This window comes from Egretta garzetta, unplaced genomic scaffold (genome assembly GCF_000687185.1).
Source record: "Egretta garzetta isolate BGI_Z169 unplaced genomic scaffold, ASM68718v1 scaffold435, whole genome shotgun sequence".
Taxonomy (NCBI): Eukaryota; Metazoa; Chordata; class Aves; order Pelecaniformes; family Ardeidae; genus Egretta; species Egretta garzetta.
In genome coordinates this window covers 399628-425825 of record NW_009259691.1, presented here as the reverse complement: position 1 = coordinate 425825, position 26198 = coordinate 399628, and the positions used below count along the sequence as shown (strand labels likewise).

Here is a 26198-nt window from a genome sequence, read left to right as displayed (position 1 = left end):
GCTAGATTGAATCTATCTTGAACTGACTGACCTTCATCTGCTGATGAGATTAGGAAAAAGCCAATGTGTATTTCACAGACAGAACAACGTTTATGCTCTTAGGGCTCACTTTCATGTTTCATTTAAAGCACTGTAATGGTGGGCTGTTACCCATGCCCTTCCTGCTCCTACAGCTCCTTCTCACCTTGTGTAGAGTCTGGTAGTCTTGAAGCTGCATGATGATGCTTTGCGTAAGTGATGGAAGGCTGAGAGTAATTGAGTTTTCACTCTGTCCACATCAGCACTAGATTACTGCAATGGGAAGAATAGCAATGTGCAGCTGGTGGCGTCTTTTGGCTCCAGCCCACAGTCAGAAGAGATTAAATGCAATGTGAAATTGCAGCTTTAAATACAGCTCAATAACATATTTTACAAGTCTCCAATTACATTCTAGTGAAGTCACGCAAGTTGTTTGCATACAAAATGCTTTCAGTGAAATATTGCCAGGTGTCTTCTTGACTTTAAAGATTACACTTCACAAGGTGGTAGTTGTGTTCTGGGGTTTTCTTTGTGTATGGAATAAAATTTATGAAAATTGAAAGGATTATTGGAGAATGAAAGCTGTTAGAAATGTGCATCACCAGATTCAGAAAATACACTTAGATAGATTTAAAGTTTATCTTTTTTAATTTGGTTTTTGGACTTTTCAGGAACAAGAGGAAGATACTCAATTCAGTGTCAAACCAGTTCTCAGGAACTAAGTGAAAAAAGCTGTCATAGTTCTTTCTGGAGTTCAGACTTATTAAGAAATACTATGTCACATTTCTGAACTTAGAGTACTTAAGATATTGCTTCCCTCTTTAATTAGTTATTGCAAAGTTCTGTTCTGATTATGAATTAAGCAAGCTAAATCTGTTATTACATTGTGAATGTGTGTTGTCTGAAATGAGCTGTCCCTTTCTTGTCCCTGCTGTTTAAGTGCCCATTTCCTAAAAACGCAAGTCTTCTTCATAAACGCCAGACATATTGCTTGTCTCAAAACAAAATTATCGATCCCGCCAAGAGAGAGCAGATAATGTCAATGGAATCTGAGGCAACATTTTGAGTGGACAAGCTTGTGCTAAGTCAAGGTGTAAATAATATCGTCATGTGGTTACTCAGAAATGTGTGCATTTATATTTCTTTTTGTGGCTTTTTGTGATTATAAGTGTGTCTTCCTCTCACTGTTAGCAGGATGGTTCTTCCAGTTTTGTGCTGCTCTTATTAATTTTAACTGAAGTTTTTCAGCTGAAGTCCTTCTGCACTAGTTTCAGATTAAACCTTTACAGGTTTTCACTGAGAGAAAAATGTGTGCATTACACTACAGTAAATTACTAAAACTGTACTTCCTTATGAACAGAATTGTTAAAAGTTTTCTGAGTAACTAAAAGTGGCAACACAGAAAGTAGGCTTCATACAAGAATAAAGTAGCTGTAGGAAATACTGGGATTACTGGTACAAATTCTGTGCAAAAAGTCAGCAAAAGTTGAAATTACGGAGCTGTTAAGAAAATCTTTGAACCTTGCATGAGCTTTATGTCTGGTTTGACAAGACACCTTTATTTTATGAACAACAAAAAAAAAATTGTTGTGGAAAAAAAATGGTTGTCTGTTTTAACAGAGAAATGGACATCTCTCACGTTTTCTTTTTAAAAGTAAGACAATAGTCATATGCCATAGTTCTAATAAAATCCTATGTGACTTTTTATGAATAAGTAGCAAATTTTTTATGAATTAAAAGGGTGTCAGAAATTTCATTTAATTCTTTTGAAAAAAATCTCTTTTTCTTACATCTCCCGTTGAATTTGTGTGTCATTATACATTTCTAATTCCTTTTCCCACACCTTGATTTTTCAGATATTCAGCACAACTGTGTGCATGCATAGAAATGATACTTTTGATTCATGTGGGTCTTGTAACTAGTAGTTAGGAATTTTGAATTGTATTCTTGTCTCCCAAGGTAAAGGTCATCTTTCTGTAGTTTAAGTAATGAATTTGATGTTTTTCTCTCTCTTGCTGTTTTGATCAGCAGTCCTGTACAAACATTGCTGCAGGCAATACTCTAATCTACAGACTGATGTTTAATTAAGGAATAGTAATATGCGATATTTGAATTTTTTGTTGGCTGTGGAGCCTCAGACTAGAAGCTTAGGACTGGAAGAGCAGCCTAAGGAATCTATTTTTTATGACAGATATTTGTCCAATAATGACAAAGAGACAAGTTGCTTTTAAAAACACATTATCTCATGTTTGTTTATGGAAAAATCACAATGATATACTTATGTCTATGTTAAGAACTGGCCCCAGTTTTAGCAATTAGTGTAGAGAAGTTGCTACTTTCAATTCCCAGGGAAAGATCATTACTATGGGCAGTTTTTGTTATCTCTACTAGGAAATCAGCCTGTTTGGCTATACTGAGAGCTCTTGTTTCAGCATATTCCCAATATAGATATGATTATGTTGACTTTAGACATACATGTCTTTGAAGAAAGCAGAGTACCATCAAGGTGTTAAAAATTCAACAAATGAAATGCTGCTATAGCATAATGAAAAACAGTTCAGGGTGTTGAACATCTAACTGCAAATCTCAATGCTAATTAAAGGTTGTCACCCTACTACATAAGAAACTAAAAGATAATAAAGCAGATCTGGATTATGTCTGTCTGGCCTAGATTCAAATCATCCTGCCCTATACCTTCCTCTTCATGCTTGAACAAAGGTTTCTAATTGTGGTTTAGCTGGCTGGCTAGATCCCTCCTTTACTTCTGCTTGGAAGAAGGCACTTTAAAAAAGGAGAGTTAAATATTTCAACATTTTTAGATATACTTCCTTTTTGATAGACAGTTATAAAGTTGCATAGAAATATGAGGAAAGTGTAGAGGAAGGGATGGTCTGAGACATGATGAATGAGAATTGTCCCATTACATGGTTACTTAAATTATTAAATAAGCCTGAGGTCCAGATCTTCTCCTACCTCTTATTTTAAGAACAAATGTTTCCATGTGTTTGACCTTTAGTTCTATTAAGGTAGCATCAGTCTGTTTCTATTTTGAGATGTCTCCTTAGCAAATATTAAACATGCTTTTCCACCAGACTGCTGTACCCTGTGTCTAAAAAGAAACAAATCTAATTGTTTTGGCAGTGAATTTTACTCTGGAAAATTTATGATGATGAGTTCTATATCAGAAGGAAGATCAAGGATTGGTCTTGTGGCTCCCTTTATCATGCCAGCTCTATGAGTACCTTACAGGCATATTAAGTTATCAAAGTGGTTGGATCGGCACTTATTTTGTTGCTACTTCTGTATGGTTGCCAGTGGTTTTTCTTTTCCCCATTGATTTGGTGTCTATACAGTGTACACAAAGCCTGTCACATTGGCTAGAATTATGCTTGCCTTTCCACACTGCTCATATAATCCTCCAAGACATTTGATGTGGTAATTTGTCAGTTCAGTTCACTAACAAGTACACCAGTAGTCTCACAGTCTCAGATGCTTAATCTATACATCTACACATTTTTTACAGCTGATGCTTTGAACAAAGGAGTTTTAGAATATCTTTCTAGAGACTGTCACTTATGGATAGTAATGTACTGTATCTTTAACTGCTGGTTAAAAGATTTTCTGTCTTTCTCTACAGACACCTAGGAAGGGCATTACTTTGCATTACAGTGGTTTACTTACCCTCCTTTCCCATCCCAATTTAAATAAGGTGTCTATCAGCAGTGGGTTTTGAATGGCACTGGTAGCTGAGGATTTCTTCAAAAGCACAAGATCTCAGAGGGTTGCCTGTGACCTAAATTAGTCATGACTTTCCATGAGGCATGAAATTTTGTCCTCCAAACTCAGTGACTACAGCTGTTGCACTCCAAAAGTCTTAAAGTCCTGGTCCCCTTTCCACCTCCGTCACGCAACTGATGGATATACCCAGCTGTTTAAGTGAATACCTTTTTCAAACCTATTAAAACTGTGAAGGGAGTAATAATTAAAAAATGGCAAATTTGTTGATTAGATTACTTACTTGGTGTCTTGAAGATATTTTACTTTTTACTTCATCCTTATTCAGGCTGCCTGGAGCCTGAAAACACGAGCTTTGACAGAAATGGTGTACGTGGATGAAATCGATATGGATCAAGAAGGAATCGCAGAGATGATGCTAGATGAAAATGCCATTGCTCAAGTCGCACGTAAGAACGACTTTCCCTTAAATACATTGAAGCAACAAGAGTTCTTTTGGTCAGGATTGGCATCTAGCATAACGTAGTACATACTGAGATGACCTGATATGGCTTGTAGCTGTTGCTACAAGAAGAGTTTTAGGTTGTTTTATGGTTGCATGGCAATGTTGAGATACACCACCTGATCTTGATGTAGTGCTTAGGCCTGTCAGACAGGGGTTCAGACAAATAGTGTTTTGTCAGCTTTTCCTCTGCATCTGTGTATTCACTAGCTCTTTTCCATCAGTGCATTGATTTCTTTTACTCCTTTCTGGCTTCTTTAGGCACTGTGGGAAACTAGAGAAAAAAATATGCCCTTGATGTACTGTGAATCTCATCCATATGCCTGTACCGTAGGCAAGTCTGGCCAAAGCTGACATCACCTTTTTGTATCATCTCCTGCAAACATTTTCTGAACTGATTTTCTCTCTTCTGCTTTTCTCTGCTTTTTCCTCTCTTCCTTCCCAGGGCAGTTCTTCAGCCCTGTCAGTGTTTCTTGTATGCAGCTCTTATCAGCTTTGTCAGTTCCCTTCTAAGTGGACAGTGGTCTTCCACTACTTTTTGGCATTATTTCTATTTTTCTCTGGTTTTTTAGTACAGTCCACATGGGAATTTTTATGTGTCTTATTAGATGTGGCTCTCAACCACCTACCATGTCAAGGAATTCAAGGGAAGAACTGGACCTAGGCCAGAACTGATATTTGAAGCATTAACAGCTTTTCTCATCTGGGTAAAGTAGGAAATTGCATATCTATCTGATTGCATTTTTAAAAATTGTCATTACGTGCTTGGTCACATATAAACAGTCAAGCGGTACTCAAGTTGGGTTTATACATTATGATAATCTAATTACATGTATCTGTCTTAAACCAGCATGGTAATATAATTTGGACTTTTATTTGATTTTATGATCCCTGTGGTAGAGAAAAAATCATTTGATGAATATTATTGAGAAATAAGGCATTCTGGAAAAATACATTCATACTATATTTAAACTGAAAAAGGTGACTTTCTGGATAGTGTGTCACAGATTTCAAAGAAAATCATTATGATAGTGTAGCTTGCACTCCTGAGTCATTGAGATAAGACTTTGCTATTTGTGCTTGAAATCCACTAGATATGCCTGGGCTAGTATCGAGATTTTTGGAAAGTGTAAAAACTTTCCAGAGAGGAAGAACCCCCTGCAGCCTTAAGTAAATTATTAAACTTGCAAGCTTTTATCAGTGTATGCCATATCTTTAGTGGGAATTATCAACTATAGCTCCAGCTGTTGCTGCTTTGTGTACATTTTATGCCTGATATGAAGTCTTTATTTTCAAGGTATATTTCCAAAGTAAATAAAAATTAAATAAATGAAAACTGTCATTAAGTCATCCAGTGATCTTTTCTTTGATAAGCTAAACAATCTTCTCATTCTGAGGTATATCTTCTCATTTTTGAGTTGAGTCTTGAAACTCTCAACCCTCTTCAATTAATGTGCATGCTTTTTCAGTTGTAGTCACCAAACAGTCCACTGACACATAGAAAATACACTTTTTTTCTACAGGTTGATTTTACTTCCTCTATACATCTGAATTGTTTTTCTGTTACACTTTTATATAAAAGGTAAGCACAGATATCACTAGGGAGGGTGCAAAGAGGACAGAGCCTGTCTTTGCAGTGGTGCCCAATGACAGGACCAGAGGCAGTGGGCGCAAACTGAAACACAAGAGGCTCTGTCTGAACATCAGGAAACACTTTTGTTTCTGTGAGGATGACTGAGCACTGGCACAGGTTGGCCAAGGATGTTGTGGAGTCTCCCTCCTTAGAGGTATTCAGAAACCATGTAGACAGGGTCCTGGGCAACTGGCTTTAAGTGGTCCTTCATGAGCCCGGTTGGACCAGATGACCTCCAGAGGTTCCTTCCAACCTCAACCATTCTGTGATTCTGTGATCACTTCCACATTTACACATGATTTAATAAAAATGGGTGCTTGCTGACTGTGGGCTTTTTCTTTTGCTGTCAAAGTGTGTTAGCCATAGTTGGTCTTGACTCAGTGTCTTTTACTGTGGCAAATCTTCCAGGGTATTCTCCCCCACTATAATTATAGCTTACAGACTTCAAAATGTGTAGTCATAGCTCCCATATTACAACTGGTGTTGTCTGTACTTCACTTACTAAGCAGTTCAAATCCTTTTGCATCAGTTACATGTCCAGTTAAATTTTGCATCTGTCCTTATCTTAGTTTCCAGATTAAATTATCTTAATAATTTTTGATTTTGCTCTCAGTCTTGCATTATTAAACAATTACGAAATTGTATAGGGTCAACTGGAAACAACTACTTGTCTGTGATTCCTCTTCACACATATATAATGAAATCAGTCTTCCACCAGTTTTTAATTTTTTATAATTTTGCTGTGTTAATTTTCATTCAGTCTTGTTTATTAATGAAAACGTCCTATAGCATCATTTTACAGAAAATTCCCAGTATGTTACCTTTGGACTCTTTTAATACCATCAATTTTATCAGCTGAGGTTGTAATCTTGTTTAAAAGTGTTACCTTGACAACATAGTTTTCAGAAACTCACTAATTGGCACTATGGATAATTGCAGCTATTTCATTAACAAGGGAGTTAAAGGAGTCATCTGCAGTCATCACTAACTGCTGAAATTACGCTCTTAAATTCTGCTGCTGTTAGTGGCCACATGCACTGCTGTGGCCTCTTGATGCTTATTCATAGCTAGTTCAGTTGGGATTATCAAAGTGAGGACTGAGTTGCCTGGGGTGAGATCAAGGGAACTGAATCCTGTAAGCATTCTCCCAGTACACCAAAGACACAAAACAATTGTAGTTACTAAAAAACATGCCTGGAAAGGGGATTTTAGTGTCCTACCTTTTTTATATTATTGCAAGAGTTAAAAAAAAAGGTTCATAATGTGGAAGACTAGTTCATTTTCTGCTAACCTGAAAAGTTGAAAGCCACTTTTTCCATTTCTCAGAAGAGTACCCTAGTTATCATGGTAGAAACTCTGCTCGGTGGACTGTCCACCCTTTTTGTTGTGGAGTAAAAACTTCAATATTCAGAGGACTATAAAGAGCAAGGTAGCAACAGAGATCCTAAGGAGATCGTAGTTGATACCTTTTTTGTATCATTTAACTTTAAATACAGCTGTAGCCAGGTAGCTACTGTAATACTGGAGTCAGAGGTGCTTAATGGATTATAAAAGCTAGAAGGTACTTAGATTGAGTTAGAAGTTGCTGATTTGGACAATCTACTAAACTTGCTTAAACAGTGGACTGGTAGTATCTCAGAGGTACTTACAGCTTGAGGGCAGGAGAGAGAGAAGACTGAAAAAGGGCAAACTTGGGGTTTATCTTGGAGAAAAAAAGAAGGAAGGAAACTGTCTACCTATCAGTTTAACTTCAGTTCTTGGAAACATTTGGAAAAAAAGCAGTTCATAAGTATCTGGAAAGTAAGTAGGTGAGTAACAGTGATTTGTCAAGAACTGGCTGTGTCAACTGAAATCTCATTTCTTTCTGCACGTGGTAACCAGCAGTGAACAGACCAGAAGGTACAGATGTTACATGTTGCTTTTAACCAAGTTTTTAAAGCTATCTCTTAGACATTCACTTAGGAGGTTAGAAAAACTGACAGTAATCAAATGTCTGTGAAGGTGATGGAAAATCTGCATGCAGAAACTTACTCTTAATGTAATTCTTAATGTAAATTCTTAAAGTAATTCTTAATGATCCACCGACAAAACCAGAAATATGTGTATGGATGTTTGAACTCTGCTGTGTCCCGAATTGTGGGTGGGGGTCCTACGTGGGTCTAATGACATGAGATATTATTCTCCATCTGCCCTGTGGCTGAAGGTTTTGGGTTACTTACTCAAGTCTGCGTGCTATTTTAGTCCCAGATAGAAAATATACCATTTCAAATTAGCATGATCTCATTGTTCCAGTAACCTTTCTTAACTTCAGTGCTCTCTGTTGCTCCGAAGATGATGTTAAGAATTGTTGTGGGTTAACCCTGCAGCTAAGCCCCACTCAGCCACTTGCTCACTCCCCCCAAGTGGGGTGGGGGAGAGAACGGGAAGGGTAAAAGTGAGAAAACCATGTTCGTTGTGGCAGGTTTATTGCAATAGTCTGACTATCAGTAGTATAGTGCAATATTTGTGTGCCCTCAGTTTGAACAAAGAAACTTCCAGTTTATTGTTAAGACACAATAGTTTTTTAAAGTCCCTTGGATGAGGGTGTAGTATCTCAATGTGAAGTGAGAAATGCTGTTATTTTATAGGACCAGGAACATCTTTGAAACTCCCTGGAACTAGCCAAGTTGGAGGCCCCAGCCCAGCTGTTAGGTATGGGTTTATTTATTTTTTAAAAATGTGACTAGTTACAAATGAGCAAATCCTGAATTTAACTTCTGAAAATTAAATGCTTCAGATATAAATGTTTAAATTCTCTATCAATAAATACCATTCGACGTAAGGATAATTTGCTTAACATCTTCAGGCCAGTAACTCAATCAGGAAGACCTATTACAGGATTTGTGAGACCCAGTACGCAAAGTGGGCGGCCAAGTACTATGGAGCAGGCTATAAAAACACCTCGAACGGCTCTCACAGCTCGTCCAATTACTAGTGCTTCTGGGAGATATGGCAGGCTAGGAACGGTAAGTTGCTTGATTCTGTTCTCAGAACAATGGCTTTCTTGCTCATAGTATCTGGTACAGTGATATTGTAGTTGACTTAAAAGCTGCATCTAAACTGAAGTTTGAAGGAGGTGAGCATTTTTAATTTTTTGTTTAAATTGTTTTCAAAGTAGAGTTTGAAAATGTTGCTTCTTGTTAGTTTGCTAGCCTGTTCATATAAAAAATGTAAGTAATTCACAAGTTCACAAAAGTTCACGTAAATTCCAAATTCACAAGTTCTGTGAGACTCATTTTTATTCACTGAAGGCCATGAAAAGACTATGAAACGGTTTCACCATAAGTATGTCGAAACCTTCTCTGATTTTTTCAGTTTATTACAAAACAATTACTAATCTCTCAGTGTCTGTGACTTCAGAAGATAAGAAAAATAAACTATACTAGTTTTGTCCTGTTCTATTGGCAAAATTAATAAACTGCAACTGGCACAAATGTGTAATACAGATTAATATCACATTAATGGCAAAATGTGCTATCTTCTCAATATCGTAGGTATGAACTGATCTTCCTAAATCTTTCTTGAAGATTTTTTTTGTTACGTATCCCAACTACTTTCAGTCCTTCTAACAGCTAGTCCAAGCTACATGCTTAGGCACATTATGGAGATAGTGAAGAGTGGAAAGAAAAAGGTAGTTCCAGATGGTAATTCATGCAACCTCTTTCAGGGACTGTATGGGAGTAGGACAAATTCCTGGCTTTCAGAAGATTAAATTCAGCAAGAAGAGTCTCTACTGCACAGTAGAGCAATGCATCTACAAATGCTTTGTTTGTTTTTGGGTTGGTTTTTTTTTTGTATGCTACTGCTATTTTGAAAATTTTCAGGAAAAGTGTAGGGGATCTTCCCACTTAAAAAATTCTTTCTCCCCTTCAGGCTTCAATGCTAACAAATCCAGATGGCCCTTTCATAAATCTGTCTCGACTGAATTTAGCAAAATATGCTCAAAAACCCAAACTGGCAAAGGTATGTAACTGTTTTGGTTAGTGTTGTAGTATCTTTTTCTTATTTTCTGGCATCATTCTAATGTAATTGTACACGGGACTGGGGATACAAACGATGAACTGCGTTGTAGACGTAAAGTTCAGTAAAACAGTGTGTTGCACTGTCTTCTTCACCCACTCGTTACATCTCTGTCCCTTGGCCTCTTAACCAAACTAGGCAGAAGAACAGATATCCAATATAGCAAGTTCTAGTCTGGCAAGATAATGGAAGACTTCCAAACTATCATCTGAGGGCAGTTACGAGTCAGTTTTCTATCAGTTCTGAAAAAAACGCAGGCCTTTTGTCCAATTATGTCCTTGCCAGCAGTCAGCCAGCACACACATTATTCTAAATCCATCACAGTCCTTAATAGGGAGAATGTAAGAAGCCTGGGAAGGATTAAGAAAGACAAGACACATCCATAAAAAACTAGGCTTAGTTCTTCTGCTTGAAGACAGCTAGCTTTTAATTTTGTTTGGTAACTCTATATACTGTTTAAGTAGATAGCTTGGCTTTCAGATGACATATTTATTCTCAGCAACAGCTCTCAGGAATAAGAAAGATATCTTTTTAACAATTTTGGTTTTTAATTAGCATTTTCTGGGACAATGGGGTAGCTCTGTCTTCCTTCAATTTTGTATGAAAAGAGGCTTAAGCCAAAAAAATCTAAAGCAACAGTCAGAAACATCCATAGGCAGCGAATGTACTTGTCAGTATTATGAAGCTAATACATTATGACATTAACATTTCACAGAGAATGTAAGATCTAAGTTTAAATTTGGATCTACATGGATTTATAACTCTTTTTTTAAACAAGACAGCATTAAGGATAAAGCCAAAGCAGGAGGTGAGACTGCAAACTGCACTCTGTGTTAAGGATCCTTGATTAAAGTTTTAAAATTCTTCAAGCTGTCACCTCTCCCAGGTGCAAAAAGATGATAAATATTGCAACTATTACATTCACATAATTAACCTTTGTCTTCATGTTGGTATATACTCCTACATATTTCTTCCTTATGTGTTTGCAAAGTATACTCATTGCATCTTTTTTTAAGTTAGATTATCTTTTTGTTGCATGACTGGGTCTTCTGGTGCTTTGAAGTGTACAGGAATGTGGCTTCTCTCTGACTTGCATCAGCCATGTTAAGGACCATCGCAGCAAACCCCATAGCAGACAAATGACATATCACCTGTCACCAGAGAGAGCCTCTGGTAAATCTCAAGTTAGCAACTGATTTATGGAATGAAACAGGAAGCTTTGTCTTTTAGCTTGTGGATTTTTAATAGAGTTATTAAGATCACTCTAGATATTTTTATCCAAGTGAATGTTCAGTCATTTAAATCCTTCTGAAGGTCATGGCATGTAGATAACAGCAGTAAATTCCTCATGCCAGTCATGCAAGAAAACATCTTTTTTATCACTTTAGATTTACTCACTTTTACTGAATGCTTCCCTGTTGAACTAGAGGAGAAAATGTTCCACTACTTTATTTTCTATTCTTTTGTTATCCACCTATTCTAATCTCCCTATAAGTGTGTTTTTATTTATAATTCTTTAATGTCTTTTAATCATCTGTTCAGAGTCTTTTCTGACCAAAAGTAGAAGAAAAGTAGGTTGTGGTTTGCTTTCCTCACCAGGCACAACAATTCATTAGTAACTCTCTAGTTTCCTTAAGAACTCCTTAAGAAAAGCCGCAGAGTCATGGAAGCCCTTAGAAGACTGCTGTCTTGTTCATTCATTCTTTCTTTCCTCATGGGGCAATAATTTCTCTTAGTTTTTTTCTAATGAATAATAAGAATTTAGAAAAATGTTCCGTTCTTTTGAAACAATTAAGATCTGTGATTTGGGTACAGGAAAAGATGAAGGTTTAACTCAATTGAACCTGGTGTTACTAGCACCCGTACTGCATTTCTGGGCATAGAGGCTTCCAGTCTCCATTTAGTTATCTAATATCTTTCAGCATCATTTTATTCACTTAAAATGCCACCCCCATTACCTGTTACATACTCTATATTCTAGTGCAGAACAGCTACAAAGTAGTAGAACTTGCTTAGCTTTATACAGCAGTAAACAAGGAGGCAGTTATATTGCTGTGCAATTGTGGGCTTATGAACAGTTACGGCACAGCTGATGTATGTAACTTCTTTAAGCTTTGCTATTATGATGGTGTGTTTGAGTTTCAGAAGTGCAGAAGTGCAATATTGTTAGCATTTATCATTTACAAATAAAAAAGATGATTTTCCTTTACAGATCCCAAAATTCTGTCGGGTTTAGGGGTTTTTTTCCCTATGTCAAAATTTGCTCAGCTTACATTTTTAATGTTTAATTTAAGTAGATTTTGCATTACGTAAGCACTTAACTATACGTCGCAGAAAGTCTCTGTGAGATCACTTGTTGATTTTGTAGTTAAAAAATCATGAAAATGGTACCAGGTTTTCAAATCTATATTCACTTTCAAATTACAGCTGCCTTTTTTTTTTTTTTTTTTTTTTTTTAAAGTGACTTTAAGGACTGAAGATAAGAGGGAATTCCACTAATCTCTTGCAACAAATTAAGAATCAAAATGCTTTCCTGTAATGACAATGTAGCACATCTATAGTTTTTGTCTATTCAAGTCTTAATTAAATGTAAATGTCACCAATTGTGATGTGTGAATGTGATTGCTTTCACAAGGAATTAATTTCTGCCTAACATAATGAAGATTCTGTACTCTTCTAAAATAATATTATCAATTTTTATCTTCAAATATGACAATGTTTTAAACATTCTTCTGACAGGCATTGTTCGAATATATTTTTCACCATGAAAATGACGTAAAAAATGTGAGTAATTCATATGTTCCATTTTCTGTTTTTGTTAAGTATCATTCAGTTACTTCTGTCAGTATTCTGCTAAGCTAAGGATCCAGGTAATACATCAGATCTGAGTACAACAGTGAAACATTAAAAGTTGTTTAAGAGAAAGAAATCCTTTCTTACAGGGGTGATAATCAGGGATGATAATTTGCAAATACTAAGATACAGATTGCTCTCTTTTTTGAGAAGCAAAACATTCTAATGCTTAAAACTAGGTCCCTCGTCTATGAAGATGACAAGATCCCAGTATCTAATGTTTTCACGTTAACAGAATTTACTGGAGCCTGAGCAGTAGCTGAAACTACATGTCAGGTAGCTGAACTGGCTAGAAAGTTCAGAGTTCCCAAACTCTGAGAGTAAGCAGTAAGTTACGGAAACTGTCCGTTAACCGAAAAGATGAAAATTTCGGACAAAATAGTTAGGGATTGAATTGAACATCATTTGACATTTTAAACTACTGAGATGATTGTTTGTGTATTTGGGTGAATAGAAAGGAAAGGTATTTGGTGAAAATGGGAAAAATAAAATACCAGTAGGACTTTGGACACTTTTTCTAGAAATCTAATTTCATAGTGCTGGGGTGTTTTGTGGCCTCAAGAGAAAAATAATATTGTTCATATGATTGTCTATAACATTTATTCTCCAAAAATTTTCCCAATTATATGGTTTCCCCCTTACCCCATCCAAAATTTTTCTTCTGTGGTTCTTCATATGTTACTGCACTGAATGGGTAAGATCGAGTTTGGGTACGCATTGTTTAAACTTTCAGACATAGATAAAGGTTGCAGAACCTTTTTGGCAGTTCACCCAGGGAAATAATTAATTTATTCAAGGAATAACGTGTCAAAATATGTCATTACTATGTTAGATATATGCACCCATTTGAAATGGAATAAAGATTTCTGCTTGAAGTTTGTTTGAAAGAACTGTTTGTGTCAATCATGCATAGCTGACTAAACAGTTACTGAATTTTCTTCAATACTACTAACTGGTGTGTGATCAGATCTGAAGTTAAACTCTCCATTAAATCAATAACACACAAAAAAATATTTTGTTGTTGTTGACATAAATCAGAACCATTTCCAAATGTGTGGCAATGTGAAGCTTTTTAGTCTAGTAACAAATGTTTATAGTTGTACACTGTCAATTTAGTACATAGCATTCTTTTAAGGGGATTGAATGGCAATGCACTATTAATCCAAAATATGGTTGAAACAGTAAGTGCAAGTGTCAGAAATGTCAGAGAGAAACAGCAATTAACTTTTACATATTCTGATACTGAATACAAAGAAAGTGCCTGAGTTTTATGCCACTAATAATTAAAATTTATGTTGTTTGTTACTGAGACCTCAGTTCACTAAGAATAAAGGGGTCACTTGATAAGATGCCACACGTGCCTGTGACCACACTTCAGGGACATGCTGGATCTTTAGGCTAGACAGATAAATTTTATATAACACAAAGAATTTTCGAAGCACTCCACAAAAAAGTTGTAAGATGTTTTTACACTGTACCACATGTATTTTTAAATCCTTGCTGAGAACGCCAAATCACTGTCTTGCAGGAAAAGTTTTGCCTGTGGTTTTTTATGCAGCTTAGCCATTTGGATAAATATTTGTAAGCAAAGAAGTGTCAGCTTAGTCACCACTGTTTGTTGTGTAATGAGAGGGAGGTCAACATGTTTTGTTAATGATAGCATCTTGTAGGAAAAAAAATAGTGTCACGCTTCACATGACGATGTGCCTTTATAATGTAATGTGTATCTCTGAAGGGATTTTTTTTAACTGTTCAGTTTACTTTCTCTCATTTGCTTTCATTCCTCTTTTCTTCTGCACTTTCTACGCCATTTTCAACATAATTCTGTTCCCAAACTGCCCTTCCTTCCTTTTGAACCTCATCTGCGTTCATTTTTCTTAAACAAAACCAGAAATACTTTAATTTCTACTTCAACCTGGCTGCATCACTGTTTATTCACCTCTCCTACCAATGGCATTTCACTAATTCATTTTCTTGCTTCTCCCTGAAAAGAATTTGGTCACTTAGGATTCAGCAGAGAAAAAACGCGTATGTTAACTGTTTAAAAAATTATCTGGATCTTGCTTGATCACCCATTAGAACATTTGCTGACATCTCTTGCATCTTTCTATTACCAGCTACCGTGTGATGTTGCACATTCTTAAAAAAACGCAACACTTTTCTGCACGAGATGAGATGAAAGAGCTTGGAAGCCTGGGAAATTGGCTTAAGTTTGTGACTGGATAGACTGAAAAGCCTTTACTTGTGAGCTTTCTGCATGGGTAGAATTGGAAGACCCGTTCCTGCAGTTTTGCAAATAAAACACAAAAGCAGTAGTGACGATACCCTTCCTGTGTCACTGTGCTGAGCTGGAACAGTCTGTACTGTTCTCAACTGCATTATTATTTAAGAAGCTAAGGCAGTTTTATTATTTATCTTCTGTTTAGTATTCAGCCAGTATATAGAAAGAAAAAGAAAAGCCTCAGCAATTTCAGTTGAGAAGTATCATTAATCAGTGTGCATTCAACTGGACAAATAATGCTAGAAACTTGGTTCAAATTAAAAGTAAATACATCTGTAATCTATCAATAGTATTCAGCCAGTATATAGAAAGAAAAAGAAAAGCCTCAGCAATTTCAGTTGAGAAGTATCATTAATCAGTGTGCATTCAACTGGACAAATAATGCTAGAAACTTGGTTCAAATTAAAAGTAAATACAAGCTGAAACTACATGTCAGGTAGCTGAACTGGCTAGAAAGTTCAGAGTTCCCAAACTCTGAGAGTAAGCAGTAAGTTACGGAAACTGTCCGTTAACCGAAAAGATGAAAATTTCGGACAAAATAGTTAGGGATTGAATTGAACATCATTTGACATTTTAAACTACTGAGATGATTGTTTGTGTATTTGGGTGAATAGAAAGGAAAGGTATTTGGTGAAAATGGGAAAAATAAAATACCAGTAGGACTTTGGACACTTTTTCTAGAAATCTAATTTCATAGTGCTGGGGTGTTTTGTGGCCTCAAGAGAAAAATAATATTGTTCATATGATTGTCTATAACATTTATTCTCCAAAAATTTTCCCAATTATATGGTTTCCCCCTTACCCCATCCAAAATTTTTCTTCTGTGGTTCTTCATATGTTACTGCACTGAATGGGTAAGATCGAGTTTGGGTACGCATTGTTTAAACTTTCAGACATAGATAAAGGTTGCAGAACCTTTTTGGCAGTTCACCCAGGGAAATAATTAATTTATTCAAGGAATAACGTGTCAAAATATGTCATTACTATGTTAGATATATGCACCCATTTGAAATGGAATAAAGATTTCTGCTTGAAGTTTGTTTGAAAGAACTGTTTGTGTCAATCATGCGTAGCTGACTAAACAGTTACTGAATTTTCTGCAATACTACTAACTGGTGTGTGATCAGATCTGAAGTTAAACTCTCCATTAAATCAATAACACACAAAAAAATATTTTGTTGTTGTTGACATAAATCAGAACCATTTCCAAATGTGTGGCAATGTGAAGCTTTTTAGTCTAGTAACAAATGTTTATAGTTGTACACTGTCAATTTAGTACATAGCATTCTTTTAAGGGGATTGAATGGCAATGCACTATTAATCCAAAATATGGTTGAAACAGTAAGTGCAAGTGTCAGAAATGTCAGAGAGAAACAGCAATTAACTTTTACATATTCTGATACTGAATACAAAGAAAGTGCCTGAGTTTTATGCCACTAATAATTAAAATTTATGTTGTTTGTTACTGAGACCTCAGTTCACTAAGAATAAAGGGGTCACTTGATAAGATGCCACACGTGCCTGTGACCACACTTCAGGGACATGCTGGATCTTTAGGCTAGACAGATAAATTTTATATAACACAAAGAATTTTCGAAGCACTCCACAAAAAAGTTGTAAGATGTTTTTACACTGTACCACATGTATTTTTAAGTCATTGCTGAGAACGCCAAATCACTGTCTTGCAGGAAAAGTTTTGCCTGTGGTTTTTTATGCAGCTTAGCCATTTGGATAAATATTTGTAAGCAAAGAAGTGTCAGCTTAGTCACCACTGTTTGTTGTGTAATGAGAGGGAGGTCAACATGTTTTGTTAATGATAGCATCTTGTAGGAAAAAAAATAGTGTCACGCTTCACATGACGATGTGCCTTTATAATGTAATGTGTATCTCTGAAGGGATTTTTTTTAACTGTTCAGTTTACTTTCTCTCATTTGCTTTCATTCCTCTTTTCTTCTGCACTTTCTACACCATTTTCAACATAATTCTGTTCCCAAACTGCCCTTCCTTCCTTTTGAACCTCATCTGCATTCATTTTTCTTAAACAAAACCAGAAATACTTTAATTTCTACTTCAACCTGGCTGCATCACTGTTTATTCACCTCTCCTACCAATGGCATTTCACTAATTCATTTTCTTGCTTCTCCCTGAAAAGAATTTGGTCACTTAGGATTCAGCAGAGAAAAAACGCGTATGTTAACTGTTTAAAAAATTATCTGGATCTTGCTTGATCACCCATTAGAACATTTGCTGACATCTCTTGCATCTTTCTATTACCAGCTACCGTGTGATGTTGCACATTCTTAAAAAAACGCAACACTTTTCTGCACGAGATGAGATGAAAGAGCTTGGAAGCCTGGGAAATTGGCTTAAGTTTGTGACTGGATAGACTGAAAAGCCTTTACTTGTGAGCTTTCTGCATGGGTAGAATTGGAAGACCCGTTCCTGCAGTTTTGCAAATAAAACACAAAAGCAGTAGTGACGATACCCTTCCTGTGTCACTGTGCTGAGCTGGAACAGTCTGTACTGTTCTCAACTGCATTATTATTTAAGAAGCTAAGGCAGTTTTATTATTTATCTTCTGTTTAGTATTCAGCCAGTATATAGAAAGAAAAAGAAAAGCCTCAGCAATTTCAGTTGAGAAGTATCATTAATCAGTGTGCATTCAACTGGACAAATAATGCTAGAAACTTGGTTCAAATTAAAAGTAAATACATCTGTAATCTATCAATTATCAGAAATGTGGGTGTGCAAGAAGAAGAGAAGCACTGAGCTTTTTCAGTACTTGAAAATGTATTCAGAAGTCTTTCATGTTATTTAATGAAAAATTAAACAGTTCTCTGAAGAAATTACTATCACCCTAGCCGTCACTGTTCTTGACTTGTTTGCTTTTGAACACATATACTTAATAACTGACTTTCTGTACCCCTTGAGCTATTTCTAAAAGCTGTTTTATGTGCTAAATGCTGTAAGAGCAGGGCAGTTCAAAAGGCTTACCCAGAAGTAGTTCAGCTGCTACTTTTTTCAGCAGTAGACTGTGACATCGTATTCTGCCATTATTCACAGGTGGGTAGTGATGACAAGACACTTTGTCCTGAGGAAGAATGATGAGTGCACAATATATACTTGAGGCCAGAAGTCATGACCTCTGATATTTCCTTATCTCTTCCTAATATTCTAAAGTTTATATTCTCTGATAGAAATCTATTTATAATGGAATTATGCTAGATTACAAACTATAGAAATGTGGAAGACACTCACCAAAAGAAATTGTGTTAAATTGACTATGGCTAATGGAATTTACTCACCCAGCTTATAGACTATCCTGTGTTGATTTGTCTACAAATAAGACTTTAGTCAATAACTGTTGCTGGGAGATTTACTGCCATTCCACAGCGCATGAAAGCGGCAGCAGATGCTTGCTATCATGTCCATCTATCTAATTTCTTGGTGCATTCAATACTATATATGAAATTACTAAGTTTCAAATGAATGTACGTTTACCGATTTAATTTTGCGATACAGTAGTAAATTACTACAACCCTACAAGCTGTTTTATACTGAGTTACAACTGGTAGACAATTTGGAAGTCTTAGTTATAATACGGTTTAGCTAAGGAAAGTAATGGTAAAAAAATGAATCTCAGAATCATGCTAAGTGCAGTTACAATTAAATAATCTACATTCTTTTTCTTTAAAACCAGCTCCGATTCGTTCTTTAAGAAAAACTTTTTTTTTACAATTAAATAATCTACATTCTTTTTCTTTAAAAATTTCTTTTTTCCGATTCGTTCTTTAAGAAAAACTTTTTTTTAAACAGAAAACCCACTAAGTACTAGGGGGTTTTGTTATTTTTGTTTGCACAAATATAGGAACCGACAGTAAAGTAAGTTTGTTCTGAAAGGCTTCCCAGGTTAAGACTTTTATTGATATGGACTCCTGAGTACATGAGTAACTATGCTAAGTGCTCTATCGAGTAATGGTTTCAGCCGACCAGGATTTCCAGGTGATGAGTTATATCCTAAAGTTTATAAAAACTTTTGGAACAATCAGTGTGGGTTTTTTTTCTGATATGTACATTAGAAGCAAAACGCCATAAAAGGACATACCAGAATCTGTGAATCCACAATCCATGCTGGTTTTCCCTTCTGGTTATTAATACGACTGCACCAACATTCAGCAATGCACAGGAGCGCAGGACAGGTTGTAACACTTGCTACTGCTATTATAGATTGGTTTTAAATTAACATGCTGTGCAGATTGAACATTGATTTGTACCTAAATTGTGCAATTAAAAAAAAAAAAAGATTGCAGCAAGCTAAAATTGAAATATGCTAGCAGTTGGTATTGACATGGCAAGGTGAAGGCGCTGACTTTTAAAAGTGAATTTTAATCAATGTACTAACATTTCAAAGGCCGCACTGTCAAAAGATTTTGTTGTAATTTCCAGCAGAAAGTCTAACTACTCACATGCAAAAAGCTCACATTGATAAGCACAAAGCCTTTTCAGGCAAACATTTTTAGAAATATTGGTAACATTTGTAGTACTTTTGGATTAAGGTTTTTGTGATTGCTTGTAAAGTATCAGAAACAGGATTTTCCTATTCCTTTCCTACTTCCTTAGTAGGAAAGTATAAAAACAGGACTTAATTTCAGAAACTAACTTCAAAATGAAGTCATGCTTTGTTTCTTGATGTTAGTAATAGGATCCCAGGATCTGCACTGACAGATAATGTGCTGATGTTAGTGTCTACTAAGCCTGAAGCGGTCTTAGTTCCCACTCTCCAATAGCAGCGAGAATTGTTAGCCTTGCATAAAATAGTTATCGGAAATAATTAGGGTACCAGAAAGAAAGCTGAATGTGTAGCTACAGAAGGGATCGTTTTTTGAAATTCAGTCCTTCTCTGTGAATGCTTGTCATCAGAGCGCCCTAAGGAAAGCTCTTCGAAGCACGTTATTTGCAGCATGATCCTTGCTCCTTTTGAGTGGCTGCTCATGCTGCATGAGAAGCAGGTGTGGTATTTGGCAGACACACGCCTTGTTTATACATTTGTAAATGCAAAAGAAGTGACCGATGTTTTAACATCAGCTGCTTCCCCAAATTTTCCCAGTACTGGGACAAAATTCCTTATATACCTTCAGATGAAAGAAAGTATTTGTCTGGAGGGGGAAACCTGTAATTTCTGTCTTGAGGCAAGCTTTTTCCCCATTATAGCTGTAGCGTCCAGAAGCCCTGTTGTGCAATGTGCAAAGCCATTATGAAACAAAGGGCAACCAAGATAAGAGCCACCATCTGGGGTCTTCACCCATTCCGCCTAACTGGAAGAAATAGTGACTTCAGAGCTGTAAGGTTTCCTTGGTTTTCTCTCTCCTGTCACAGAGGCAGGGAATGACAACTGTCTCTTTATCTTTGAGGGCAGCATCAGTGCAACTCCTTAGCCTGAACTGCTACAGAAAACAAATTATTCTTTTTCACAGAGCCAAAAGAGAGCAACTTGTCTAAGTTGTCACAGCTCCACTGGCTTTGCTGTGCCGTGCCAAGTCCACACCCATTGATTACTTGCAGCCTCATTTTGCTAGCAGGAAGAACAGGAATCCAACCTAGAGGGAGATGTCACTAACTTAGGCTCTTTCTAGTATTTCAAGTATTCAGTTTACTTTTTTCCTGGATATTACTGGTTCATCTGCCACTGAGTGGCTGGTGCACAGAACTTTTCCACGTTATTCCTAATAGACGGCTAGTTTCTGATTTCTGTGGTCTGAAAAATGTTTATGAAAACAAAAAAAAAAAGGTCAATTCTGTGTCATAAAAATACCACATTAAAGCTTTTTAGACTATTTCTCATGATATCCCTAAAATATAAGTAACAAACATAGCGTGGCTATGATATGTTCTGGGACGAAATGGAATTTAGAAAAAACGAACACTAATGATTGCTTCTTTGGTAGGTATTGATATAGAACACACATTTATTTTAACAGAAATGTGGAAATTATAGCTAAAACATGAAAAGCCATAGATTCTGTCTGTGGTGGCTGATGGTAGCACATTGATTCTCATGCCTACTTCTCCAATTTATGAGATAAAAGAGATTTTAGACCTCTACCTTCTTCAATAGCTATCTATTTCTTAGAATATTTATCTATTTTTTCTTGTCATAAAATTATTATTTACGTCATAGACTCAAAGGAAGAAGTATTTCTTACTGTACACATGTGACAGTTCCCAGAAGTGGAGGCAGCCTGATATGAGCAATGAGATGACAGTTTCTATAGTATTTCAAACTGGCTGAACTGATTTCTTTGTTTTAGTATACTTTTACTTGTTTTGAACAACTTTTAGTGGACAAGGATGGGAAGCTTGGAAAAAGTGTGTTGGCTTACACAAATATTCTGTATATTCTCAAGCAGCACTTCAGGAATCTGATCAAATTAATTTTATATTTACTCTATGAATTACTACAAGCTATTTGGATTACATATTCTTATAGGGACAAATTATCCTTTCAGCTACTTTATGCACTAAGCTATAAAAACAGTAAACATAAAGCAGTGCCCTCACCTCAAGTTTACCAGGACTTTTTATTTAAAATTTTCTCTGTACAAAAATCTTTACATTTTTTACTTCATGTTCTTTCTCTTTGCATAAACATTGAAGGTATTAATGTTAAGATGATGGGTTTGTTTTGGAAGGCACTGGATTTGGCAGCCCTTGCCACTGAGCATGCACAATTCAAGGACTGGTGGTGGAAAGTCCAAATTGGGAAGTGCTACTATAGGTAAGCCGTTGGTCATTTCTTCTGTGATCAGTGAGTATGAGTGCAGGACCTGAACTGCTGGGTGTATTGTGCGACGCTGAATGCTGAGAAATAGTACAGTGACTATTTAGTTGGAGAACGCTGTGCTTACAGTTAAATCTCCTTTAGTATACAAGGAGATTACATTCAACTGCTTGAGGTAAAAACATCAACATAGAGTACCTTGAAGTAACAGAATAGGTTGCATCTTTACCTTTGTCAATGTGTTTCGAAGTTGTTTGAAAAGTCAATAAATAAATGCAAAGAACTATTGTTAAAACAGGCCCCACAAAATTAATATTACAGTACTAGCTTGAGAAATGAACTGTCAGTGAGGGCTTCAGATTGATGAAATAGTAAAAAATGAAATATTCACCTTAGACGCTTTCTGCCAGAGGTACATTGCCCAAGAAGTACCAGTTCCAAAGATGCCAAGGCCTCAGGGCTGGCACCGCGTACCCGAGCATATGACAGAAATGGCTTAGGAGTACCGCAGCCCTGTGCGGCGACACGCCTCTCTGAGGGAAGGGTGGCAGCAGCGGGGAGGAGAGCTTCTTGCAAGGAGTTCAGAGCGGTTGCTGAGGCTCTAGCTGTGATTGTAACAGCCAGTTATACCAAAGCCAGTGAAACTCCTCCTGATACAACCCTGCTTCCCGTAATTCACACAAGTACTGAGGCAGCTCCCCCTTTCATTCTTTACAATGTGTGTGTCCCATGAGTGTAAAACATATGGATACCGGATTGGTTGTTAAAAAACTGAAGCATCATCTGCAGTCTTTGCAATTCTATAAGCAATTCTGGTATGAACGGGCTGATAATACGAAGCAGTTGGCCCTTTAAAATTGCATATTGTATCTTGGCTTGAAACTATTGCTTCTTTTTAGATGCTCAAACTAACAGAATTCTTCACTATCCTTAACCTTTATTTGACATTCTTTAGAAGGTTAGACTGGTTTTTTTCAGCTTAGAGGTCATTCATCACTTTCAGGATTTTTATGAATAGTGTTATAGAGGCATCCAAGCGGGCACATGTACTTCCAGGATCTCAAATTACCTTATGTCCCCATTGGCTCTGTTTCTTTGTTTTGGCTGGCTTGTTCTGCCTGTGTTTTGTGTTTCTTCACCAAGTGTATGTGCTCTTTGGCTGAAGGGAAGAAAAGGCAATTTGCATACAAGAAAGTGTACCTTTTTCCTGTTGTTGAAATGGTACAATCCGCTTAATTTTGTGGTCTATATAGCATTTATAGATTACTGCAAAATATTCTACAGTAATACTGCAAAACAAATGCTTTTGAGATGAAACAGACTTCTGTGAGGTTCGTGTGCCGCGTACTGCGCCCTCCTGAGCGATCTGCTTGGACACTCTCAAGCTGAGGTGCTGTTTGCAATACAGCACGTTTTCAAGACACAGTTAAAGATTTTTAACATCAGCAGCAGAAGTTTCACCATTTCCCATACAAGGCTAGGAGAAGGTGTTTTATAGATGATGAAACATTCCCTAAACTTTACAGTGGAGAGTGTCTACATGATCTTTGCTGTGAGTGAGGACATTCTGCTCCAAAACCATGTGGGTAGAGGTTGAGGAATTACTTTAATTGCTCATTTTCTACTGCCCATTCTGTTCCAAGAGCAGGAAGGATTCCTGTGAAATTGAGTATATTATTAATGAATTACTAGTACATCATTACTAGAAGGCTGCATGTACAAAAGGGGGCCCAATTTCGTGAATTTCCCTTTTTTGTAGTTTTGAATGGTTGTCTTTGTAACCTTAACATATTTAACAGCATGGGTTTTGTTAATATGCACACAAATACATGACCTTAAAGTATGTTTTTGGGCAGTTCATGTTTGGTTTAGTGTGCACCGCTTCATTTTTTAATAAGCTTTTTTAAAAAACCCAAAAACCCAGCAAACAAATACTGTCTATATCTATCTGTTGTCTCTTTAGGTTAGGATTATATCGTGAAGCCGAAAAACAGTTTAAGTCAGCTCTGAAGCAACAGGACATGGTTGATACAATCTTGTATTTGGCAAAAGTAAGTCATAGATTTGCTTGTTTAAGAATGAAATGACATTCCAGACTCTCCCTGAGAAGTCCATACACCAGAATAGCTGAGTATTGAGCTTGATACACCATTAAGTTTAATAGTGTGTGATCTCCATAAAGACCTGAGGCAATGCTTGCTAACAGTTGAAATTGGAGTTCATAGTTTACAAAAAGATTTTAGAGCTTCCAAATTTCACACACAAAAAAAAAAAATCTCCTACGTTACTATATTCTTTGCTCTAAAATCCAACGAAGATTATATAGCTAAAGAATTATTGGGAGTTCCAGTATGAAGAACAATGTAGCTGTATATGGTCTCCTAGGAAATGAATGCAATAAATCAGTAAGTGAAGAGTGAAGCTCAAAATCCTAGTTTCACAAGCAAAATCAAAGCAAAGTGAGCTTAAAGGAAGCAACCAGAGACCTTGAAACAGAGAATGTTCTGTCAAAATAAAGGCATTAAAAGCTTTAAAAGAACAAGTGGCACAGCTAAGCCTTAGCATTACTTGTTTACCAGGATACACATCAGATTCTAAACATTTTCCAAGATGTTCAAGAAAACGTGGCCTGTGAGAAACTAAAACTGCATTTTTCTTCTTCTTGTCCTAGAAGAAGATGAAATCAGTTGCTCTTTATCAGCTCCCTTTAAGCCAGCTGTCACAGGCCTATGCAAAATCATCACTACTAGTGGATAATTCAGATATTCCTATTACGATATTTGCTTTAACTTTACATTTCTTGAGCAATTTATGTTTTGTATTTAAACAATCATCATTGCTACCTGGAGACTTGTCTTCAATGCAGCTGTTGGAGTTGGTTTACTCAATTGAGCTTAGTAATTTTAGGTTTCTGTCACTACCAGCAGTCATTCTGCAAAACGCATGAGCTACGCGGAGTGATTAAATTGGCAGAGTAATTGGATTAACAAACAGTGATTTGTTAAGGGAGATATGCAACACCCACATCATTATTAGCTGAAGTAGAAGCTGCATTTGAACTTCCACCTCCCACTCCATAGGCCAACTTGCTCAAGTATAAGGCATCACACATGATTTAGCAACTGTGGGTGGACAGGCAATAGAGTAGGGCACTGAGATATAGCTCAATCTGACAGTACTGAAAGATAAGGCTTGAGTTAAGCAGCCATTAAAAAAATAAGGGATTGCATCAAGTTCTGTGCAAACACACCGATACTACAGTACCAATTATTTTTCTGTTTATATTTGTTATTACAACAGCTCTCTGGGTTTTTAAAAATATTTTCCTGAAAGCTAACTCTCCCTTGAAATGTAATTTATGAAAAAATAAAAGACCAAAAGAAATCTAAAAAAATAAAAGAGTCTTTAAAGAAATAAGTCAGGACTGCTGAGAAGTTACAAAGTATTTCATGACCCAGAAGAACTGGAAATGGGATATTTTTACCAGAGATGAGAGAGATACCCAAAAGAAAATGGAGCCATTCAGAGTTTATTATCTAAAACTTAATGACTGTAGCTATAATACTCTTAAAGTGCAGGTCTCCCCAAAGCAGTAGGGTAGGGTGAGCAGGTGGAAGTTGTCCCACCTGTCTTTTAATTTCTTTTGCCACTCATCTGGACATCAGCTCTACAGTCTGCAGAGGCGTTGGACGGTGTGATATGCCACTGGATATGGGAATGACGTAGTACGGTACCGTGGCTGTGTTGCCTTAGCATAATATTTGCACAGAGGACCTGTAGCAAGTGCATCTTTGGAGTGAACCTCCAAATGAAGCAATAGAGCAGACTTGAGTCATAAGGCTCGGAAAACATCATAAACAAACATTAAAAGATAAAAAAGGAGCAGACGTAGTGGAGATTCCTGTCCTCCATTTTTTACAATTTTTGCCCTAAGAATATGAAGATAGCTGTGCTTCATAGTTAGATCAGGTCAAAAAACAAGCAAGCAAACAAACCAAAAATACAGCTAATTAAAATTTTCTCTCAGTTCAAACATAGAAAATAAGCAATTATTTGTAGGTATGGCAGTGTGCACTAGCTTACTCCATGTATTTAGGATAAATTGTGCAAGTCACTCACATAGGTGATACGTAGGAGTAAAACAACCAGCCTATTCTCTTTCCTCTGTGTACCTTCCACTGAAACTCTTTACAGAGTAATTTAGTTGTAGAAAACTGTTGCTAGAAGAAAATAAGGGACATGATAGTCAGAACAGAGACAATTAAAGTTTAAAATTTAATGCAGACATAAAATTAATTAGAAACTGCCACATGATTTATAAATGAAAGATGACTCAAAG

General features: G+C 36.4%; 1 protein-coding gene across 3 annotated transcripts in view; it reads left to right on the top strand.

Annotated features, from left to right (window-relative positions):
* TTC8 (tetratricopeptide repeat domain 8) overlaps positions 1–26198 on the top strand; it is a 37240-nt gene that overhangs the window by 257 nt on the left and 10785 nt on the right. The window contains exons 2-8 of one of the 3 annotated variants that reach the window (XM_035894280.1): positions 4082–4202; positions 8516–8579; positions 8734–8893; positions 9801–9890; positions 12687–12731; positions 21771–21856; positions 23823–23910. In XM_035894280.1, coding sequence (XP_035750173.1) covers positions 4118–4202; positions 8516–8579; positions 8734–8893; positions 9801–9890; positions 12687–12731; positions 21771–21856; positions 23823–23910 — 618 coding nt within the window. In that variant the 5' untranslated portion in view covers positions 4082–4117. Of the gene's footprint in view, positions 1–4081; positions 4203–8515; positions 8580–8733; positions 8894–9800; positions 9891–12686; positions 12732–21770; positions 21857–23822; positions 23911–26198 lie in introns of those variants that run through there. The other 2 variants (XM_035894281.1, XM_035894282.1) reach the window with 2 other exon arrangements.